This window comes from Amblyomma americanum, chromosome 1 (assembly GCF_052857255.1).
Source record: "Amblyomma americanum isolate KBUSLIRL-KWMA chromosome 1, ASM5285725v1, whole genome shotgun sequence".
In the NCBI taxonomy this organism is placed as follows: domain Eukaryota; kingdom Metazoa; phylum Arthropoda; class Arachnida; order Ixodida; family Ixodidae; genus Amblyomma; species Amblyomma americanum.
In genome coordinates, this window is record NC_135497.1 from 375,490,857 (window position 1) to 375,509,223 (window position 18,367).

General features: G+C 43.6%; 1 protein-coding gene and 1 pseudogene across 3 annotated transcripts in view; one reads left to right on the forward strand and one right to left on the reverse strand.

The window, feature by feature from the left end:
• Positions 1-425: 425 nt before the first annotated feature.
• The window catches only part of LOC144115671 (poly(ADP-ribose) glycohydrolase-like), an 84,497-nt gene continuing 66,555 nt past the window's right edge, over positions 426-18,367 (reverse strand). For all 3 annotated transcript variants that reach the window (XM_077650130.1, XM_077650127.1, XM_077650129.1), the window contains exons 18-19: positions 16,726-16,960; positions 426-1,476 (exon numbers count right to left, since the gene is read on the reverse strand). In XM_077650130.1, the coding sequence (XP_077506256.1) occupies positions 1,370-1,476; positions 16,726-16,960 (342 nt within the window). In that variant the 3' untranslated portion in view covers positions 426-1,369. The remainder of the gene's footprint in view (positions 1,477-16,725; positions 16,961-18,367) is intronic.
• On the forward strand, positions 9,226-10,407 carry LOC144101271 (uncharacterized; annotated as a pseudogene).

Genomic DNA, 18,367 nt, shown 5'->3' on the forward strand with positions numbered 1-18,367 from the left:
CGGAAAGACTGCAATCACACCACTGCATTTTTTCTTTTTTGTTTATATTTTAAAAGTCCACTGAGTTGCACTGTCAGTCCCTTTACTAGCAGAGTGGCGTACGCTAAACAAAAATGTTGAAAATGGTGCTGTCCCCTACTTCGTTGTTTATTTTTTTTTTTCAGATGCCATCACCTACTCTTGTTACAGTATGAAACTAAAGTGTCATTCACTGTGGAACTGTGTGCCATATGTTTCATAGCACATTCGGATGCATTTTATTTATTAATAAAATAAAAGTCGGTTATATGAGTTGTTTTCCTGGTCGCAAAGTAGCCCTTCTAGATTAACACCTACCAACACATGCAAGCATGAATGCAGTGCAAAAGCAGCCAACACTGACAAAACCTTAGTCAAGCATCCTTTACAGAAAATAGAAATTGAAATATTATACCAAAATCACTTTATTCACACATAGCAAACTCTTCACCAGGGGACAAAATGACAAAAAATTTTAAGCTACTGAACAACCAACAACACTGAAAGACACACACGATTATTCACGTGCCACTGGAGTTCAATGCAATGCTGAGCCCTATTTTAGAAAAACACAAAAACTAGTGGCTGCAGTTTTCATGACGAGCATGTGCTGTATAAATACTCAAAAAGTTGGCCTTTGGGCTGGGACAAAATGACAAAAAATTTTAAGCTACTGAACAACCAACAACACTGAAAGACACACACGATTATTCACGTGCCACTGGTGTTCAATGCAATGCTGAGCACTATTTTAGAAAAACACAAAAACTAGTGGCTGCAGTTTTCATGACGAGCGTGTACTGTATAAATACTCAAAAAGTTGGCCTTTGGGCTGGGACAAAATGAAAAAAAATTTTAAGCTACTGAACAACCAACACTGAAAGACACACATGATTATTCACGTGCCACTGGTGTTCAATGCAATGCTGAGCCCTATTTTAGAAAAACACAAAAACTAGTGGCTGCAGTTTTCATGACGAGCATGTGCTGTATAAATACTCAAAAAGTTGGCCTTTGGGCTGGGACAAAATGAAAAAAAATTTGAAGTTACTGAACAACCAACAACACTGAAAGACACACACGATTATTCACGTGCCACTGGTGTTCAATGCAATGCTGAGCACTATTTTAGAAAAACACAAAAACTAGTGGCTGCAGTTTTCATGACGAGCATGTGCTGTATAAATACTCAAAAAGTTGGCCTTTGGGCTGGGACAAAATGAAAAAAAATTTTCTAAGTTACTGAACAACCAACAACACTGAAAGACACACATGATTATTCACGTGCCACTGGTGTTCAATGCAATGCTGAGCACTATTTTAGAAAAACAAAAACTAGTGGCTGCAGTTTTCATGACGAGCATGTGCTGTATAAATACTCAAAAAGTTGGCCTTTGGGCTTGCCTGCTGGCAGCATCTGATCGCTGTCATACTCCACCAGAAGTTTATAGAGGCCACCTGCAACAAAAATACCGGAACATCACGCCCCATTCAGAAGTTCGCGAACCATGTGGCAGTTGTGGAGCAGGCACTATATATACTGACAGTCTTTCAAGTGTAAAAAAGTGCCATTTGGTCAAAAAGAAAATTCCTAAAAGAATATACTGCAAACACCAACTACATGTAACAAATCACCTGACACTTTCCTTCAATATGAGTAATGAGGATACTGAGATGAGCAAGCTAATTAAACTAAGCCTAAAAATTCATTTCATAGACAAAGAAACAATCGGAGCTTGATAAAACAAGAATGCTTAGAGTGGCACTGGAATAATATAACACAAAAAGTATGGCAAGGATGAAAGAAAGAATTACGACCAATTTGCATAGTTTATCAAATACGAAGTAGGTGCGCTAGCACTGCTTACCCCTGCTATGCTTTTCTATGCATTTTTAGTTTTTTACACTTTTTTATGCTTTAGTATTAAAGGTTCTCATGCACATGATGCGGCGGGCGGCAAGAAGCCGAGGTCTTCGGAGCACCACGCGTACAAGTCTGCTGTCCGTGAGGGCTGAGGGGTGAATGATGCGAGGGGAGACAGGCCGAAGTTGAGGGTGCACGAGCGACAGACCGGAGTAACACGTGCTTGTACAAAAATGCCTGGTGATGGCCGCGACGGCCTCAACTGCAATACGCGCCTCTCTCATTGGATGCAGCTGTGCGGCCACACCACCTCCTCATTGCGCCACGTGACGCACACATCACCACCTTCTCTTTCGTGCTTCAAGTTCACGGAGAGAGACAGCGGCCTCGGATAGATATTGGCGAAATCCGTGAATGCGACTAAAAGTGCTGCACGCTAAAATCCTCGGAGTGGTGCTGCCACAGGCAGCCCAGTCAAGGCACGTGTTCATAAATTGACAAGCCTGACTCCAGAAATTTAACACTATAGCAAGAGAGAGTGATTTGCTCATTTAATCTTTTCCTTAGTGTGCTCAGGTAACTGGTCAATGTTATCAGTAGACTTAATTACTCAGTCTAAAATGCAATTTTACCATTTTTGAGCAAGTAGTACCATGTAGTACATTGCTTGAAAATTGCTGCTTCACTTTCAGTCTAATTAATCATACTGTACCTCGCAGTGTAGTTTCAAAAACAAACACCGACCCTAAAGGAGTACAGACACCTAATTTTGGTGGCATGTTTTCTTCTCTATAATGATGCGGAAGACACCACTACGCATGAATCACCATGTGGTATTCGCCTACGACCACTAAATAATTTATAATCGAATTTTTCTGTCATGCTATTTCGGTATTGGTTTCAAATGCCAAACAATGGCTGTGACATCAAAGTGTCGTTATATATCACATGGGGCATGAAAAAACTGCGATATAATCCCTGCTTCACTACAGTGCTGAAGCCAGCCTTCCTCAAGAGCCAGAATGACAACGAATGTTGAAGCAACGATTATATTGCAGTTTTTTCATGCCGCACGTGACCCATAACCACACTTTGATGCCACAGTCATTGTTCGGCTGGAGAAACTGAAACAGCATGAGAAAGAAATTCGATTATAAATTATTTAGCAGTCATAGGAGAATACGACGTTGTAATCCATGTAAAGTAATGCCTTATGCATCATTACAAAGAAGAAAAAAAAACGCACTCAAAAGTTAGGTGTCTATGCTCCTTCAAGTACCAACTTCAGTCATCTAACAAGATGTACACGACACACTGTGTGGTACAAAAATTCTAGAAAGCAAAATTTCCTCGCGTATATATATATATATATGCCCTATATGCCGAAACTTCAGAAATTTGAAAAATCAAAATAGTTTCAAAATAAACTGTTTAAATCATGTAAAAATTCAGAATCATGCTTTTAATGGGGGAAACATTCTACCCAAAACCGATTTCTGAGCCGTCCTACAATGTTGGATACTAGGTAAATTCGCTACCTGTCGCATGTGGTAAAGCTTCAAACATTTGACATCGTCTTTAAAGTCACATTTCTCATCACACGTGGTGGTTCCTAATGACAACGTGCAAACATTATATGTATTTGTTTTTCTTGCAGAATTACAATGCAGTCGATGGGGTCGAATTTCAAAAATGGTGTCCACAAAAGATTGGCAAATCTTTTGGAATGCACACAACGCGCAAAACTGAACATACACAACACAAACATTGCACAGGAAGAGTTTAAGCCCACATGAGCATTTGCTAGTAGGTACAAGTTCTTACACAATAAAGTTTTAGAATTACTGTGCAAAAAAGAATTGTTCTACATGCAGGGCATCAGGCATATATAAGTTAATGAATTACGTAGTTAGTGAAAATAAGGTACTGCTGGAGTGTATGCTTTTAGTTCTTGGAGCAAGGCTTCGTTACAGAAGCATTGCATTTGCTGCAGAGGTTTTGGTGGGTGCTGCAATGATATGGCACACACATTTTAGTTTGCGCTGGAAGTGCTTTACTTTTTAACCCTGGGCTCTCAAGAGCAAATGGGGTGCATAAATGGCCAAATACACCCATCATGCAGAGCTGTGGCCCTCACAAGGGTGCATGTTGCTAACTCATCTAAAGTCTGCAGAAATATTCAGACTACTGTTTATAACTGTCATGATGCTATTTCTTTTTAAAATTGACAAATTTTCAATAAGATATGCTGGAGGAAACATCTCAAGTTATGACTTTGCTACAAATGCACAATTATTCATTCATTTACTTTTGATAGAAACCGGTACAGTGTATAGGCATATACATATTTAATTTTCCTGTCTGGATAGCCGAGGCAAAAGGCGTATTCAAATGCCTGACGAGGCCTCGGAACCGTTATTGCACACAATGCCTCAGACAACGGCGCGACGATCAAAAGTAACACTGCACTGATGGGGAGAAAGAGCAAGAAAGCATAAAAAGAAACAAAAGCAAAAAGGTTGTGTTGCACTGACTAAGAACAACATTAAACGATGTACACACTAACGAAAGCAAAACGACCAAAATATAAGGATACACATAAGTGAGCTGCACAGAGAATGCATGCAATGACCTTACAATTACAATAACACTACAATAACACTATGAAGAATAACATTAATCCAATAGCACTATGAAGATCATAATTTTGGGTGGAACTATGGGTAGCATGATTTTAAACATGAATGCACAGCGTAGGTATGCACTACACACAGCGAGACGGATTCATTTCCTATATATACTATACACTGAGAAGGAGATGCCCATTTCTTAAACCCAGATGATGAATTTGACTCGGATAGAGCGTCGACTAGCTGAGGGTAAGTATTAAGCAGTTCGGGAATTTGATGGCCAACTAGCTGTGTTGCGCACAATGTTTGAACTCTTTTTCTGACATATTTGCCTTCACGTAAGTTATAAGCATAATCCTGGCGTCTATAGGATTCAAGAAGTGTTAAACCAACAGATTTAACTCCGTGATACACCTGCATAGCGAGGCTGGACCGAAACATGTTGAAAACTGTCAATATCTTATATTTCTGAAAAATAGGTGCGGTGTGTTCATATCGTGGTTTAGTTGCAATTATTCTTATACCTTCTTTTGCACCATGTGTAGTCTTTCAAGACTGGCTCTCGTTGTAGTTCCCAATACTAATATGCAATAGTACAGACAAGAGTAAATTAACACGTAGTACAATTGGCATTTAAACCAGGTAGGTATCATAAACTTCAGTTGATTTAGCATACCAGTGACTTTAGAAATCTCTATACTTAACTGCGTTACGTGTCGAGTCCAGCTCAAATATTCATAAATATATACTCCCAGAAACATGTGCACGCTCACGCGTTTCAGCGGTTTCCCTTGAAAAACAGAATGGATCAAGACATCAGCAAATTTCTTTTTTGCACGAAAAAGAATGTAGTTTGTTTTTTCAATGTTCAAGTTCAGCTGATTGCAACAGAGCCAGGACGACAGTCCTTGCAGCCATGCATTTGCTTGAGTTATTAGGCTGGTTATGCTACTTCCTTTAAAGAAGACATTCGTATCATATGCGTATAAGATAATGTCCAATGTTCCAGGTATATTTACAATATCGTTTATAGAGACTAGGAATAAGATTGGCCCTAATATCGAACCTTGTGGGACACCACATTTGATGATTTTCAGACTCGATTTATTGTTCCCGAGGCCTACAAATTGAAAGCGATTCTGCACATAACTTTTCATCAACATAACTTTTCATCAAGTCGAGTGCAATACCCCGAATACCATGTCTATCTAGCTTTGAGAAAAGAATACAGTCGCCGACCGATTTTTCGGATTCGAAGGGACCCGAAAAATGGTCCAAATAATCTAACAGTCCGAAAAATCGTGAAGTACAAAAAAATCACTTTATTGAGATGAAATCGGTTTAAAGAGACACTGATTTTACCTTGCGGAAAATTTCTATTGCTGGCGACGATTTTCGCCTGTATTTGCGCCAAAGTTGTGCTTTCACTGTACACGCTAGACAGCAAGGTCACGGCGTTAAGTTGACTACTTCCCACGCTTCTTTGACAGACCCGGCTGCACTGGCGGGGTCATGTTGTCCACAACTCGAGTGTGCACCACACCGCTCATCAAACAGACGCGAAGACAAGGCACTTTGCATTCAAAGCGGTGGAACCGCCGGACGCAATCACAAACTGCGAACAGATGTAACTTCGTGAAGACGGAGTGTCACTCGGTCGACGCGGTCGGAGAAGCCCAGTGACGAAACGGCGAATGGCGAGCTTTAACCGCCGCGGTGGCTCAGTGGTTAGAGCGCTCGGCTATTGATCCGGAGCACCCGGGTTCAAACCTGACCACGGCGGTAGCCTTTCTATAGAGGTGAAACGCAAAGGCGCCTGTGTGCTGTGCTATGTCAGTGCACGTTAAGATCCCCAGGTGGTCGAAATTATTACGGAGCCCTCCACCATAGCCTCCTCTATTTTTTCCGTGCCTGGTCAAAGGCTGCTGAAGCGCCATGTGACTCCGCCGTGTTTCTCCGCGGGGCGGCGCTGCCAGCCCTGGATGGACGGGCGTGCGCGTAGTTGCGGCCGGCTGCATGCAGGGGCTTCGGCGGCTGCGGAATAAACGTGGGCTTTGCCTACTTCGCAAAGGACCAACTCGTCCTAAGCCATTACCAATTCATGGCTACAACAAAGAGAACCGCTCTTTTATATCATCTGGAAAATAAACGCCAGTTTATTGTGAGTCAGCAGCGCCGAGCGCCTCGACACCAAATTTTTTCTTGTGTGTTTTCTTCTTTTCGATGGTTTTTTCGAAGTCAACCTTGTTCATATTCCTCGTAGTGTTCTGCCCTGTTCATTAACAGGGAAAGGAGCACAATCACAGAACACTCCCTGGCCGACTCTGAGGGAACATGCATTGTGCTCACTGCCCCGAGAAATCAACGCATAACAGTCAACGCCACTCCAAAAAAAGCGTCACTCTGCCTTACGCCTAAGTGCCAGCGAAACCATCTCCCGAATCCTGAGCAAAGGGGGTCTCCAGGTTGCGCCCAAGTCTACAAGCACTGCTGGCGCTTGCTTACCAGATGTTCCCAAAATCGGCCATGGAGAAAAAGAGCCCAAGGCATTATCTACAAAATTCCTTGCACCGACTGTGACACAAGTCACATCGGCGAAACCAAAAATATATAAAAGAAAAAAATTCGGCAACACAAAAGCGACGTCGGCAACTATGCAAGAAAGCGCAGTCCTCTAACCGAACATTCCTAAGGCACACAATCAACTTCGACGAAACCAGCATACTCGGAGCCGGAACAAGTTAGCAAACACGCGTTTCCTGGAATCCTGGTACGTTCAAACGACCCCAAACAACATCAACAGAACAAAGGGAAACCTCCCCGCTGTATACGTGTATACTAACAGGGACTGCGCTCTGCAGCTTCCCAGTGAACGTCACCATAGTCCTACAACGTGACTCACAGCTTTAACCACGTTCCAGGGTATCCAGTGTTGTGCAATTGCTTCTCAGGTTGCATCACGTGCCGCCAAGGGAGAGAGCGGCTTAACCCAAGAAGGGGCGCTCTCTCTGCAACTCGCCCACAGTTACACGTACCTGACGAAGAAACCGAGTAGGTTATTTTGTAATGTTGTGGTTGGTGACTTTCTTAGTTGGCACTTTTTCAACCAAAATTAATATGTGCTATGGCTTATTGCTGTGTGCCGGGATGTAAGTCTGACGCAAAGCGGAAGACCGAAGGTATTTCCTTCCACGAGATTCCAAGCGGCAACGAACTAAGAGCACAGTGGTTAAAAGTTATCTATAGAAAGGACTGGGTGCCGAATACCACATCTCGGTATTCGGTCGTCTGCAGCAAGCATTTCCTTTCAAGCGACTACAAGGAAGGATGCAAAACCCGGAAGCTGAAAAAAGGTGCGACTCCAAGCGTTTTTCTGAACTATCCACAATATATGCAGCCACCTGCGAAGAGACAGCGCAGCGATGCTGTTGTGCGAAAACGGGAAGCGTCCATTCCGTGCCCCCCGGCCCTGGTCCGTGCTGCTTCCAAGTCGACAGATACAAGTAGCCTTTGTCACAACGTCGACGTCATCGATCGGTCTTCACCATCAACTATGTCGTCTCCTGCACTTGAAAGCTCTGCAAACATGGATGACTCAATCAGTAACAATGAGCACGTGGTCGAGCCGGAAGCCTCACCTCCGAGAACTGCAAAAAACAAGGCGACACAGGCTGACATCCGCAGTTTTATTTCTGTTGTCGAACGCCAGAAGTGGCGACAAAAAGAGCGGGACTTGAAAGCCCGAATAGAGCGACTGAAACAAACAGTGGACAAGTACAAGGAGAACTAAGGCAACTGGAAGAGGACTGTCATCTTGCTGCTTTTGCCGGCGTCGTCAAAGCAGCGAGTGAAAAGCACTTAGGAGCAAGCCTGCTGGTCGACCAAGTCAAAAACTTTTCAAAAATCAGGCCAACCTGGTCCGAGCTTGTTGTGCGTCATTGCATAATTTTAAGGAACCTGTCAACACGGGCGTACGAGCACTTCCGCAAAGAAGGTCTCCTGAAACTGCCTTGCAGCTCTACTTTGCAAAGATTCCTCGGACTCAATTCAGGCGAGGTAGGCTTCACATCCCTTGTTAAGCAACGCTTTGAGGAGGAGGTAACGGGCCTAAAAGCCGAGCAGGCCAAGGTGTGCTCGTTAGTAGTTGATGAGATGCGAATTCAGCAGAGGCTTCAATATAACAAGCAGAGAGATTCATTTGTGGGGGAAGTAGACCAGGGGAACAGCACGGAAGACAAAGCCAGTGGTGATCCTGTTTTAGCCAACTAACATCTGTGTTTTGTGCTAGTAGGGCTTTCGGTGCGCATCCGGATACATGTGGGGTATTTCTTCACGAGAAACTGCACTGGCCAGAAGCTGTTTTTCCTGATAAAGTACGTCCTAAAAGAAGTAGAAAGAATTGGCTTTAAGATTGTACGGATTGTGGCTGTTAATCACAAAATCAACGTTCTTGCTTTTCAACTGCTCTGTAATAGAAATTTAACGCACTGCTTACAGCACCTTCAAGATCAGACACGAAAGTTGTTTCTCGCATTCGACCAATGTCACATAATTATGAACGTGAGATCCCAATTCCTTGCCCGTGACCTCGGTAAGGACGGCCAGGTTTCCTCCTCCCACCTCAAAGACCTCTACAAGATGCAACAAGGGAGCATCGTGAAACCTGTTCGTGTTTTAACGCGTAAGCACGTCTTTCCGTCAAACATTGAGAAAATGAATGTTTCAAGGGCTGTCCAGGTCCTCTCACCTCCGGTCACTGCTGCGCTCAAACTCCTCGAGGAACAAGCAGGACGCACGTGTGACATGAGCTTTGCAGCTGTGGGTCCAACCGTCATGTTTATGGACACGATGCACCGCTGGTTTCTTCTAATGGATGTGAGCAATTGCGTGCAGCACATTCATAAAAAAATGCCAGACAGCAGACAATATGACTGTCGAAGATGGGCGCCTGAGTTGGCTGACAACGTCCTTCTTAAGCTATCTTGAAGACAAGCGGCGTAACTGCCAGGCGAAACAGGTCCTAAGCAAGGAAACGTATCAAGCGCTTGTGATGACGACAAAATCCAACGTGGAATGCGTCAAGTACCTCATTGCTAATGAAGGGTTCAAGTTTGTTTTGACCAGAAAGTTTTCTTCGGACCCCATAGAGTCGTTTTTTGGCTGGTTAAGGCGGTCTGCTGGAAGCAATGATCAGACAGACGCTAGAGCGGTACTTGCTGGCGTAGAGAAGGCTTTGAAAACTGGCTTAGTGTCTGCTTCCCAAGATAGCAACGTAATAGAAACGGAAAGGCAAGCACTTGGAGCCCTGAACAGCACACACAAACCTGCAGTCATCCAGCGCGCGGACAACTTCCCACCGGAGGCGAAAAGCCTCCTCGAAGGCCTTCTGAGGACACAAAAAACGTTGCTGCCAGCACCAGACACTGCAGCACTTGTGATGTTAGGAGGTTATTTGGCTCGCGTTGTTCAAGAAAAAATTGATTGCAGCAACTGCAATGCTCTTCTTATGCGACCAGCCTCATCTGCGCCCAGTGACAGTTTGATCCGTCATCAGGACAGAGGAGGTCTCCTTTATCTTTCAACGCAGCTTGTGTATGTTCTGTACACCCTCAAGAACTATGTCGAGGTGTTGCTCAACAAAAGAAGGTTTTTATCAAAACCTCTGCAAGCTGCAGTCAACAATGCAGTTGATGCTCTTGCAGAACATGGAGCACTGAAATGTGAGCTTGCTTGCAATGACCACCACAGCCAGCTTCTGAAACTCATCTGCACAAAGTTTTTCTGGCCTGTTTTTACGAACTATGCGTTATCGGTGACTGACAGAAATGACGTAGTGAAGCCGCTCACATCAAGGCCTCTATCTAGAAAGATGTTACAGTTGTGAAAACTTTTTTGTGCATGTATGTTTTATTCTAACTACGACAGTAAAAATTTTTCCATTCACTCATCGCTCACAAAAATGCTTCATGTTTCTGCTTATATATTGGATCAGATACGACTTGTGCTGAGAATGTGTGTTTTGTGCAAAGAAGCACACTAATAATTACCGTCGATAAAGGTGAAAATGAGGAATTCTTCTCGATACTGCAGCAACGTTCGATATGTATGCCCGGCCGCCGCTTTCATAATTTCCTCGATGAGCTGCTTTTATTAAAGTACACGTGCACATGGCTTAACAAAAACAACTTAGCACTTTACGGTCGTGCCCGCATATCACTCTTACTAAAAGGAGAGAAGTATACACAAAAGCGCGCCGAGTTTTACGCTGCTTGCTACTCCTGCCGCGTCGTCTGCTCCATCCAGGGCTGCGCGCGCCCCTCGTCGGCGAACGGCGCATAACAACCGCGTTCCCTGCGGTTGAGCAGGCACGAAAAAAATAGAGGAGGCTATGCCTCCACTAATGCATATCTTTCTTCCTTTTTTCTTTCCCTCCCTCCTTTATCCCTTCCCTTACAGCTCAGTTCAGGTGTCTGCCGAGATGTGGGACAGATACTACGCCATTTCCTTTCCCTAAAAACCAACTAACCATTTTCCAACATATGGTACAAGCGATAACTGCCCGCGGCAACGCTGGCGATAAAAGCAAGTTGACGGCAATGACAATCCGACTGCAACCTCGAAGTGGCAGATCTCGCAGGGACCTCTACTGGCAAAAATGAGGTACCAAAAGTATGTCAAGCCAATCCAAATGCAGAGTAAATCCACCTCAATCAAAGATTGTGCCTTTTGCACCGGTGAAAAGCGGATAAGATGGCCGATTTTGGCCCTCAAGCAACTGAAATTAGTCCGAAAAATCGAACTTTTGGACTTTTAAAGTCCGAAATATACGTTGCGAATATGTATGCGCTTCTATGGGGTGACTGACGGCGCCTCATCGAAGTCCGAAATATCCTACAAGTCCGAATTATTGGAGTCCGAATTACCCGCCGGCTACTGTATTATGTTTTATAGAATGAAACGCCTTCTTGAAATCTAAGAATATTCCAAGTGTGTCAAGTCTGTTTTCTATGTTTTCAATTATTTTTTCCTTAATGTTGAGCAAGGCAGACTCAACTGACTAGCCTTTCTGAAACCCGTACTGATGCTCAGTTATGATTCTTTTATTAACCAAAAAACAAATAAGCTTAGAGTTTATTACTTGCTCTGCTATTTTCGAAAACACGGGTAACATGGATATAGGTCTGTAATTTCCAAGAACTGTTCGATCGCTGCCTGTATGAACTGCGCAGACGCGGGCGATTTTTGTTTTGTCGGGAAACAACTCATCTCTAAAAATAACATTACATATGTTCGAAAGAGGAACACATAAAATATCTGACACAGCTTTCACTGGACGAACTGCGATGTCATGAAAGCCACTTGTGCAGCCATGTTTCAACTTCATGTTTCAGCGATTTCATGCGGTGTAGTTGGCTGCAGAAAGATGCTTTCTTCTACTCTGTCAGTCGAGAATTCAACGTTCGGGCTATTTGCGCAGCTACTACCCGATATGCCAGAAGCTAAAAAGTGAGCATTTCATTTGTCAGCCAGGTAAGACCCCGAGTAAGTGACACCATCAATGCTAAGCTCTTGCGGTATTGAGCTGCGGTTTTTAGAAAGTAATGATATGATTTCATTAGCCTCTAAGTTTTCTGGGAGCAGTTGTAGTTGTCTGTAAATTTGTTAATGTAATACACCGTTCGCGCTTTCTTTAGATCAGAGTTTAATTTATTTCGTTCTCTTTAATATTCTGCTAGCTTGTCTAGGCCACCATATTATCAAAGCACCTTGCTGATCCAGCCCATCCTTAATCCTGGCAGCTGCAGAGGTTCATATCAGATGTAAAAAAAAAAAATGCAAGCAGTGGAAAATTCGCACTATGTTACGGGAGAACAAAAACAGAATGCAGAACAATGGTGTTGTACATGACACTCTGTGTCAGTGCTTCCTGCAACTTCCTCACCAAATGGCAAGGGTGTCCAATACTGTATATTCTCCTGTATGGGGCGCGCCCGTGTATGGGCCGCATCCGCTGTTTTGGAATAGGTAATAGAAGAAAAAATATGGTCTTCCTTTTTTTTTTTAATTGGTGTATGGGCCGCACCTTCAAAATTCACACCAGAACTAAAAAAAAATGGAGGGCCCTTACATGAGTTTATACAGTATGTGAGCTTCATGGCTTACAAACAAACTGAATTTTTGAACACAATCTGACCAAGCCAAAGCCACAATTGCGGGCACACATTTTTTTTTATTTCTAGAATGCTACTGCACAGTTTAGTGCACCTAAACACCTTTTGTACACGTTATTATCTGGGTTTGTTCTTAATTTTGTGAACAAATATTTAAAAACTAGGTTACTAATCACTTTTACAAATATTCAAGTCCAACCAATAAGCTATAGTTTGATGTATCGCAGTGGTTAATACACCTGCAGTTTTTAAAACAAAAAAATGATGTGAAGAACTAATGGATATCAGCATATTTCCCTGCTGCAGGAAAGGAGAAAATTGTAAATCTCCCTGGTAAAAGAAAAAACAACTGCTTTCCAATTCGAACAAAGGGGTAGACAATAACAAGGGGCCCCAATGTTCGACTCCAATAAAGAGATGAAATTCTCAAGACATATGTTACCAGTGTAACTTTCGACTAGGATGAGCCCTAAAAAGATGTACATGGGCATGGCAACTATGTGTGTGACACGATTCGGGTGAGATAAGAATGTCAAACCCATTCCCTCAACACATTTGTAAACAGTGTGCCAGCAGCCTTCTGTTTGAACAGCTTGGCAATGTGAACACAATCAGAGCTCGGTATGTTCAACACAATCAAGCCAAACCATGCACTAAGTAGGCATGCTATGCATGCCTTTCCACATGCCAAGGTCTGTGCTACACCGAAAATGCCATGAATGCAACTGGGAAGTTCCTGCAACAGTTACTGATGCAAGAACAAGTCGTTCAGAAGTTTAGCATACAAAACAGGCTGCACTCGACTAATGCAGCACACATAAATATGCCTTGTCATTTGTCAACAGATGCAAAATATCCTCTGCTCTGTTCTCAAATAGATTATGAAGTGGCTTTTCCTATTCCTTCATTCGAAAGCATATTCTCCACAGTAAGATGCCATTTATTCAACAATCCCTAGGGGTGTAAAAAAACTGTTTTTTTTTTTTAGGTAAGGAAATGGCGCAGTATCTGTCTCACATTTCGGAGAACACCAGAATCCTGCCATAAGGGAAGGGAGGAAGGTTGGAGTGAAAGAAGAGAGAAAGAGGTGCCATAGTGGAGGGCTCCAGAATAATTTCGACCACATGGGGATCTTTAACGTGCACCGACATTGCACAGCACATGGGCACCTCTGCGTTTCGCCTCCATCGAAACGTGGCCACCATGGCAGGGCTTGAACCCGGGAACTCCGGCTTAGTAGTTGAGCGCCCTAACCATAGAGCCATTGCAACGGGTGCCTAGCGGTGTGCAAATATCAAATTTTTGGTTGCAAAGCAAAAATGAATGATATCACTGGATGCAAACTGAATCGAATACAGTAGCCGACGGGTAATTCGGACCCCAATAATTCGGACTTGTAGGATATTTCAGACCTCAATGAGGCGCCGTCAGTCACCCCATAGAAGCACAGACATATTCACGACGGATATTTCGGACATCAAAAGTCCGAAAGTTTGATTTTTCGGACTAATTGCAGTCGCCTGCGGGCCAAAATCGGCCATCTTATTGGCTTTCCACCGCCGCAAAAGGTGCCATCTTGGATTGAGGTGGATTTACGCTAGAGTTGGATTGGCTTGACATACTTTCGGTACCTCAGTGTTGCCAGTAGAGGTCCCTGCAATCTCCGACACTCCGAGGTGGCAGCCGGATTGTCATCGCCGTCAACTTGTTTTTCTCACCGGCGTTGTCGCGGGCAGTTATTGCTTGTCCCATACGTTGAAAATTGGTTGTTGGGGGAAGGAAATTGTGCAGGAGCTATCTCGCATCTCGGCCAGAACGAATAAAGGAGGGACTGAGAGTAATGGAGGGCTCTGGAATAATTTCGACCACGTGGGTACCTTTAACATCACACAGCACACGGGCGCCTTAGCATTTCGCCTCCATCGAAACGCGGTCACCGCGGTCGGGATCAAACCCGGGTACTCCGGATCAGTAGCCGAGCGCCCTAACCACTGAGCCACCGCGGCGGGTCTCATACGTTTGCCATTCGTCATATCTTCACTTGGGTTTCACTGACCGCGTCGACCGACTGGCACTCAGTCTTCACGAAGTTACATCCGTTCGTCATTTTGTGATTGCGTCCGGTGGTTCCGCTTCTTCGAACGAAAATTGCCTTATCTTTGCGTGTGTTTGACGAGCGGTGTGGTGCACACTCGGGTTGTGGACAACAATGGCCCCGCCGGGCCCATCAAAGAAGCGTGGGAAGTATTCCAACTGAATGCGGTGACCTTGCTGTCTAGCGTGTACAGTGAAAGCACAACTTTGGCGCAAATGCAGGCGCAAATCATTGCCAGCAAGAGAAATTTGTCGCGAGGTAAAATCAGTGACATTTTTAAGCCGATTTCATCTCAATAAAGTGGTTTTTTTTGTACTTCACGGATTTTTCAGACTGTTCGATTATTCGGACCATTTTCCGGGTCCCTTCGGGTCCAAAAAATCGGTCGGTGACTGTATTTTCGAATATAGTTCTGAACATCAATAAAGACAGTTTACACTAAAAGAAGCCTTTCCGAAAAACACAGCTATGAAGAGAAAAAAATGCATTGCAAAGAAACTTTGTTGCATCCATCATCAATACTATATATAATTTACTGTTACCTGTTTACATGCTACACCTACCAAGCATTAAATAAGGGAGGTGAAATCCTATAGTAGTACTAGCAGTAGCTTTCTTTTGTAGACTATAATGGGCACAATTCTTGAACAACTTAATTTTGTTCAGTGAGAAAAGGTCTACTGTGACAGTTTGACTTAATGCTTACATGCTTGTCAATAAAACACAATATGATGGCTCACGAAACAAAGCATGAATGCAATTTTTTTGTCTCCTTTGGCTAAAAATTCAGTTTATAGGTTCTAACAGGGGAAAGTTGAGTAGGAGAAAAGCCGTTGCCACAAAAAAATGCATGCACTAGCCACAGCTTCACTCATTCCACCAGTTTCCGTGCACTCTGTGTCCCTTACCATAGCAATCGTGAACGATAGCAGCACTGGCATCCATTCACTTTTCTCACAGGCTAGTCTGTGATCAACATATACAACCATGTCAATATGTTCCTCCGTGGCACAAAAACATTAGTGTGGTCAGTGGTGCCAACCCTAGCCCAAAAAAGAAGTCAAGTTTGAATTGCAGCACACAACCCAACTAGCTGAATCAGAAAATGCTGATACCAGGACGAGACCAGGGGGCTTCTAAGTGTTCAAATAACTTTCCATGCAGACACCCTTTCTATGTGTTAGCAGGGTGGTCCACTGCTACCCCTTCATGGCTAGCACCAGGAGTAGCTAACATTTCCCCACCTTTCTCTTTTCTGTGCCAGTGTATTTATACATTTTCGGACACCTCTAGGCAATCATGTTGGGGTTCCAGTGTACCACTCAGTGTGCGATCTTAGAAAAACAATACGTTTTGTGGCTATCTTTCTTGACCTTCCTGCTGGCCCACATTCCTTTATTACACAATTTTCGTTTGCTGACAAAGACAGTACTTCCAAGTGTGACACCCATCACCAATCGATCTCGGAAAGAGCGGGCACGGCTTGACTAAAGAAGAAATTTGAGGTTAGGTGCTGGCAAAGGTGTACCATGCACACAAAAAATGCAAAAATCAGCTAAGAACTCAGCCCACACAGGGTAAAAATACCAATGAGGAATTTCAGGAGAAGCACACAAATCAAGTGCATGCAAGGTCCGTCAAGGTGGGTAAGTATGATGCAAACAGAAAACATCATAAACTGGTCTTTTGACAAGTGTGTATTTGCTTCTGACTTCGATGTTGCTACAATATGCTCGCTTCTACCCTAACCTTCCAGCTGTAGCACTCAGCTGATCATAAAAAAAGTCGACCCAGGCCTCTCTCATCCCGAATAAAGCCAGAACAAACAAAACCAATAAAGGCACACACCTGAGACAGCAACTCTCAGTAAGACCAGTAAACTTAAACTGCCAATTGGGCACTTTATAAAACTTAAACAAAGTACAGTACTAAAAGTGATGCTCTTACCTACAGTGATGCCCCGGCTTCTGAGGAAGTGAAGCATAGACTGCAGACTTTGGCATAGTTGCCAGTCACCAAAGGTGAAGTACACCAGGTCACGGCCTGCTGCCGATGCTGCCATGACCTGAATAATTGCCTTCAGCTGGGGATCCCCACGAAAAGCACCACAGCCCCAGTTGCCAGTGGCAATGGCCGAGCGCTGCGTGCGAGGCAACTCTGGGCACATGAACCCACAGTACGCCTGCAGAAAGAGGACCCTCTTTAATACCGGTGCATTTGTTAACCCTTTTTATCCCCACTCCCCAACACCTATGATAAGTTCTGAGCGCATGATAAGACAGCCATGAGTGAGATACACTCATTTATTTATTCTGTTACTCGAAACAGCTTGTTGACATTACAGTGGGTGGTCCACATACAAAAAATAAGCACACAACAGCAATGTTTGCAATTTTGTATGTGTGTGTGTGTGTGCACGTGTGTGCATGCACACACGCACACATATAAAGAAAACTCAGCAAAAGAATAGCAGCAACAAGACAAAAATTACAACATGAAAAAAGAGCATGAGCAAGAAATAGTCAGAGTTGTTGTAAAAGTATTTCATTGCCATTACCATCTACAGTTACAACTGCAGCAAGTGAATAGATTCCATTTAACAAATGTTTTTGGGACATAGGAATCTCGGAAAGGGCTTCTTTCATACCTATGTTCCTAGGTCTCATGCACATGGTTTACATGCAGATATATAGGATAGACTGGGGCAAATGCAACATTTTGGTGCACTGCACACCCTAACACTCGAAGGTGCAACCAATTAATTTGACATTTACCTGGTGTTTCCTGCCACATGCCCACTGCAACTTAACTTTAGTTTCACGAGATTGTTTCCAAACACAGAAAAAAATTGCAATGTGAGCCTTGGTTAATGCGAAAGTGGGGAAAAAAAAAGCATGAATTTCAGTATGCCACGTTTTTCGGCATTCTGCAGTGCAACCAACCAAGTGCCCTTAAATTAACAAAGTATTTAAATACTGTAATTGGTTATTGGTCTTAGCATATGCTAAGTTTATTAATGTTTGCACTTAGCGTTGTTACAAGCGAATTACAGTAAAACCTCGTTAATTCAAAGTCACTGACACCGCGGAAAATATTCGAATTAACCGAACACAGCAAAAAAAAAAAAGGGACCCAGACACAAATTGCGTTGTGGGAACACGGTACCTGTATTGGACAAACTTAATGATTACCATATACTGCCACGTAAAAGTCTGCCCTCCAACACGTAGCCCCTGCTGACCAAAAAAGAAGTTGACTCCAGTTACAAGTCGATGCAGGCACTCCCCCCGTTGCACTTTGTTTTGAAGTTTCCCGCAGGATGGAATCGCGGTGTGCCCATGACTCAAAGCAATAAACGCTTAACAATGTGATCACAACGCAGGTGAAAATCCTAACTGGTCAAATTGGTTTAAGGAACAATTTCCAGTTGATTCTAGTTGTGTTGTGTCGTGTTGTGCTGCGTTTTATGGCACATAGACAACTAAGGCCATCATGCGCCAAACCCAAGGCTGAAAGTTGATTCCAGATGGCTCCCAGCTGAGTTACAGTTGGAGTCAACTGGGAGTCAACTGGGATCCAACTGCAAGCA